We start from the raw sequence: 6,000 nt of genomic DNA, 5'->3' as shown, positions 1-6,000 counted from the left end.
TATTATCTGGTTTATAAGATTGTAAGTTTAGGGGCACATGTGAGTTCTATTAGACCTCCAGGCTTGTGAGCTAACTTGATAACAAGCAGTCATATTCCCTCTACTGAGGTGCAGTGGAACATTTTTTTCATTTCCTCAGTGTTTATTCCTACCAAGAAGCACCAGGACTGTGAGATGGTAAGCTATCGTACAGGTTCCAGTCTTTGTTAGATGCTGGGTAAAGGACTTGTTGAGGTATCACTGGCATACTGATGGTACTGTACCCAGTAGTGGCTCCAGCTCGCAATCACCTCCAAAGGCTTTAGAGCTGGTCCAGTTATGAATAACTCAGGTAAATTTCCTTGGGTAAACTACTTTGTTAAAAAATGGTGTCATTATTTGACTACTCTGTTGATCAAGTGATATTCAGTGCATGATTCATTTAAGGATTTTTTTCCTATCAATTCCTTAAACAAGTTACTCATGAATAAATGCTTTCAGTCTTCGACTTGCCGCATTCTATTGGTTAAACAAGAAGAACAACAATAGCAAATGCCCAAGGGAGCCAACAATTAGAAAGCTGTCTGTCAGAAGCCTCTGGGGTCTCCCTGAAGCTTTTGAAGCTTCAGGTTCTGTTGCTACAAGCTTATACATACACAAACCATGACCCCGATCCTGCAAAGACTTACGTGCATGCACGATGTCATACATATGAGAAGTCCCACTGAAGTCAATGGATCTGTTACATTGAAGTCAATGGAACTGCTCAGGCGTATAATGTGAGTCTTTGCAAGATGCGGGCCCATACTATAAAAGTGTGCATATTTTTGAAAAACTTAGTACAGGTCAGGCCAAATTTAGCCTAAAATCTAGGACTAATGGAAGTATTTCCATGGTTTCTTAAAGTTCCAGTCTTTTTTTTTTTAAAAAAAATCCTCTTACAGTGTTAGCAACCTGAATATTGCAGAACTGTGCCTCGAGCTTGTCAAATATCACAAAACAGTATTCAAAAACACTCTGAAATAAATGCCACCCAAGTGAATGTCCTCTGTGTATGATTCTTTTTATATGTTTTCTGCTAACATTTGTATCTGTGAATGTTTGTGCATGGTGACATTTGTAGAAAGATAAAGTGCGGTGCTGGTCCTCATGTGAATATGGACATGCTTCTGTAACTAATGTTGGTCAGCCTATGGTAGACTACATTAAGTGCTTGGTAACAGCCCACGGTCAGAGAAAAATTAAAAAGGACCTTTATAACTGTTTTATTGAAAATTATAATACACTAGACATACAGGTATGGAAAGCAGTTAGTTTTATAAAGCATCTAAGTTAATAAAATAAAAATAAATAATTAAAGGCTCTTAACACGACATCAGTTTTTAAGCAAAATTCCTCATTGAAATCAATAAGGAGTTCTGCCTAAAAACTGGACAGTATGATATCGTCATAAGTAATTAAAAAAAAACTCTTTAGAATAAATGATGCTTGAGAAAGTCAGTGGTCATTAGCTCTTAATCTTGTTGGAGTGAAATGTCACACTGGTGTCTCATCTTATTTGCAACTTTTTTTTTTTCATGGAACACACTTAGAAATATATTCTTCCTTCAGAGCTGGCCACAGATTTTTGTGTATGTTGTCTCTAATGTCCTCATCCCTCTTCAGAGAAATGGATCAATAAGCTTCCTGTGATGTATTCCCAGATGAGATCTCCTCAAGGAAATAAATTACTTTTTCTTCTTTTTCCCTTTCTTTCCTCCCTTCTTTTTCCCTTTATTCTTTCCTTTTCCTTTTCCTTTTCCCATTTCCTCACCTTCAATCAGTGCTCTGGCTCGTGCTTTCCCCAGAGGTGTCTTGGCATACCAGACCTGGAGAATCAAATAAGTGGTTAGAGGGGAGGAAAAAAAAGCATGAAAGAACATTTAAGTAACTTTTGCATGTATGATGGAGTGTTCCTAACAAAAACCTTATAATCCTGGCTGGCTCGTGGACAAGCTGAAACAAGATCCTTAGAACTCTTGAGAACACCATTATAACAAGAAGTGTAGCAATCCTCTGCTTTCAGAGTCCCTCATTAACATGAACACTTAGCTGTGCCACTTGTGTTGCTATAGTTATGGGAGTGTTAGAACTTCTATGATCAGCCCTATTTCCAAGGGTATGTAACTCTTGTCAAAATTACCTCTGATTGGAAACTTGGCAGTATAAAGAGCATATTTTTTGGTAGTTCTTAAAATCTGTTCAGTTGTTTTTCATTTCAAGGGGAAAGTTAAACAAATCATAATTTTTAAAAAGCTGTTTATTGGTTTCATGTGCTTGTTCATAGTTTTGTGTCTCGTAAATGGTTTTGTTTTGGTTGCTTTGCAAACTTGCAAAGTTCTGGGACTGTAATGGCAACAAGGCCTCTCTGGGATAATTAAAATAATTTAAAAGGGCTGAATTGGTAATATTTGAAATCAGGTGTGCACAGGAAATAACCTTTCCCCAAGCTTGAAGTATGTGCGTCTGTAGTAACAATGTCATGGTCCGTTCTGCAGCTCAAGATGTGACTAGATATTGGTGTGCATGATGAAAAACCTATTCACTATGTTCATCTCTTTTGTTATGCCAGGAATGAATTTGGCTTTTTCCCTCTCAGATGCCTAAGGACCGGTACCCTGGTGTCTTGACTTCTGCCTCTCACCTCAGAACCCTACTTAGGCCAGCTCCCGTCTCTCTCTGCTCCGCTCCATCCACACTTACACCTACACTATCTCCATTCACAATGATGTTGACTCTGTTGGGGCTTGTAGTGTCTTGTGGATTAAATGCTTTAAACAGGTAAACAAAATGCATTAGTAGCAAAATGGCCAACCAGTTGTGGAACAGCTATAATAATGTGACCCGCAATCTAACTCTTCTGATTTAGCTGAATACCTACTCTTCAAACCTCTCTATCTTACCCCCTCTTCTAACTCTGTATTATACAAAAATCCCACCCAAACTTAGGTGGGTTTGAATAATTAGGCTGTACTGTACTTGGGTCGGGGATGAGGAGGGGAAGGGGCTAGTGATGGTGCACATACATTGTGAGCTAGGTACAAACTTTTGAGGCGTTGCACCTTGAAACCATAGGGCTGTTAGACTTCTCTGAAGAAATTCTGCTTGGTGATGGAACTCTTAGGAACACATTATTAAGGACTAACTAAACAATGTGGCAGCACGTGGTAAATGTGAGGGAATATTGAGACCTACTCCAACCCCCTCTCCATATTGCCAGCAAAGGGTTTGCCTTATGTGGCAGCGTGGGGTTAATGATTTACAATGTCATAGAATCATAGAAGATTAGGGTTGGAAGGGACCTCAGGAGGTCATCTAGTCCAACCCCCTGCTCAAAGCAGGACCAACACCAACTTTTGTTGGTGTCATCTATTGTTTCCTTTTCCTTACTTTTGTATATTCAGTTTAATTAAATAATTAACCTGTTTACTGGCATGTCCCCATAATAGTTTCTTCACAGATTCTGCAATGAGTGGAACTGCTCCAAGATATTACTGAAGCCAACCTCTTAGCAAGAATCAAAACCAGATTAGATTTTCTCTAATGAATAATAAGATACACAGGTTTCTGTTTATAAGAGATTTGAACCCTGAAATTTCAGGGCATAAGTCAACAAATGACTTCCTTGAGTTAAGAAAAAACTTCCCCTGGGGGCATGCTGATCTATAATTTTCTTGCACCTTTCTCTGAAGTATCTTGTACTGACTACTGTCAGGGAGAGGATGCTGGACCATTGGTTGATCCAATAAGGCGATCTGTTTGTTTCTGTTTAACTATTTTGTATCAAATAGGTGCAGTAAGTAGGTCACTTTTTAAATGGGTGTATATAACTGAATTTAAGAAATCCTATTATCACCATTTTCCATTATTTATATTCATTTTGGGAACAGTGGCAGAATATAACCACATGTCAAATGGGGAGATTCATGTTCAGAGGGAATAGAAATCAAAGATTCATCAGTGTACTAATCCTCACTTTGAATACTGGTTTAAGTTTTAGTCACATCACTTCAAAAAGGACAAAGCAATACAAAAGGTCCAGCAAAGAGCAATGAAAATGATTAGAGGCTCAGGGTATAGTCACTTCCATGTGAGGAGAGATTAAAAGACTTGAATTAATTAATGTGAAAAAGAAAGCTAAGAGTGATCTCTGAACGTTACAGTGAAGGCCATTTTGGCAATCATTTCCCCTGTGCCATGACACAAGAACAGGGGCTGCAGTACGTGACATATAAAGGAAACGGGTTTAAAACAGGTAAAAGGAAATACATTTTAAAGAAGGATCTATTTAATGCAATGAAATCATTGCCACGGGATATTGAGGGAAATATTTGAGCTAGATTCAAAGTTATTTGATTGCTGCCAGCATACTCGGGGCTGTGCCGTTATGTTTGTAGGAATAACATTTGCTGTTTCACTAACTGAGTTAAAAAGTAACAACAAATACCAGGCCTCACACCTCAGGGCATTAGTGGGTTGCCACTTGGAGTTGGGGATGAATGGTTCCTGCTATGGTACAACACTGATCACACCTCGAGGCAAGATACTGGGCAGATAGTAAGGGTGAGCAAAAAGACTAAAATGCCAAATTCAAGTATTCAAGTACTGACCATATTCATAGAGTCAAATGTTTCGGAATAGAAATTGGAGACTGTTCAACTGACTCGGGGAGTGTGTGCACCAAAATGAGATTAGAAGTTAGAGAGAGAGATGTAAATGTCTCATGAGAGCAATCCAGCCAATCAGTGGCTTGGTTTAGACTCAGGTGATCGGTGATCAGTGTAGTTAGAGTCATTTTTATGTGTTAAAGTTGCTGGAAATTCCATACTGCTCGTTGCTGGAGAAGTAAAGAAAGAAAACCAGAGTGCAGCACTGATAGCTGTTAAAAGTTCCCCCTTCCAGCCTACATAGTATTTTATTGTGTGTACATAGGATAAGTGAGAGGCAGAGAGGGGCACTTACATGCTGCTATTGGCTGCAGTGTAAGGGCGCAGTCTGGAACGGTGCAAGGTACTCTCAACATCCATTGACTTCACCTTTGCTCAATACATGATAGGACTGAGCCTCTTGTACAGTGGAGGGGACAGCATGAGCAATTAGTAGACACAATAGACCTAACCCAGTGAGACACTCGGCACCAATCCCATTCAGGTGCAGATACCTTCTAAAAGATGCAGCTTACTACAGCTAGTCTGTAGCAGGTCATGTTTTGGTTGTAGTTAGAGGACACACATGTGGGAGATGCCTGAGAACACTGAAAGGGAGAGTGAAAGTGACATTGTTTACATAGATGTTAATTTCACCTGATAGGTTTCTTCTTCCTCTTTGTACACTGGGTCCTGCCTGGCCAGGGAACTCAGGAACTCAGCAGCTGTCAGCGGCTTGTTAGTCATCTGCCTGAGGCGTCGTTCACTGAGGACAGTTTGCACTGCACAAACGATGTGTCCCTGGGTGAAACCATCGGAAACCTTTGCTAGGCAACTTATGTTCAAAGATTTGGTGACAGCCCCTCCATTCTGCAGGATGATGTGTTTCCATAAGACTGTTTATCACCAACAGAAGAGGGAAGAGAAACCCGAAAACATGTATTAAGGAGACGGAAAAGCAATCTGAGTGACTTGGCTAATTCCTTTGAACCTAAAGTTCTTTCTGAGAAGGAAAATGAAAATATAGGACATCAGTACAATCAGCAAACCAAAAAGATTTGATTTTATATATATATAGATATTTACATTTGCACCCTGTACATATGGGGGAAATACACAATTAAACTAAGCATATTTTAATCTACTCTGTATATATCCATGTGTGTCTGTATATATGCATAAACGTAATTTGGCCAGATTTTTAAACCAGGGTGCCTAAAGTTAGGCACTTACATCCATGGCATGAGTTTAATAGGTGCTGAGCAGGCAGCTTCCACCACAGTCAATGAGAGGTACAAGGGCTCACTACTATGTTTTAGGTGTCTAAGACCCTGAT

General features: G+C 39.5%; 1 protein-coding gene across 2 annotated transcripts in view; it reads right to left on the bottom strand.

The window, feature by feature from the left end:
* Positions 1-1,320: 1,320 nt before the first annotated feature.
* Positions 1,321-6,000, bottom strand: part of DRC11 (dynein regulatory complex subunit 11) — a 158,091-nt gene continuing 153,411 nt past the window's right edge. For both annotated transcript variants that reach the window (XM_073306791.1, XM_073306792.1), the window contains exons 18-19: positions 5,322-5,560; positions 1,321-1,847 (exon numbers count right to left, since the gene is read on the bottom strand). In XM_073306791.1, coding sequence (XP_073162892.1) covers positions 1,707-1,847; positions 5,322-5,560 — 380 coding nt within the window. In that variant the 3' untranslated portion in view covers positions 1,321-1,706. The remainder of the gene's footprint in view (positions 1,848-5,321; positions 5,561-6,000) is intronic.

Source organism: Lepidochelys kempii, chromosome 11 (genome assembly GCF_965140265.1).
Source record: "Lepidochelys kempii isolate rLepKem1 chromosome 11, rLepKem1.hap2, whole genome shotgun sequence".
Lineage (NCBI taxonomy): Eukaryota > Metazoa > Chordata > Testudines > Cheloniidae > Lepidochelys > Lepidochelys kempii.
Note: the sequence above shows the minus strand (reverse complement) of the source record. Positions and strands in the feature narration are given on the sequence as shown.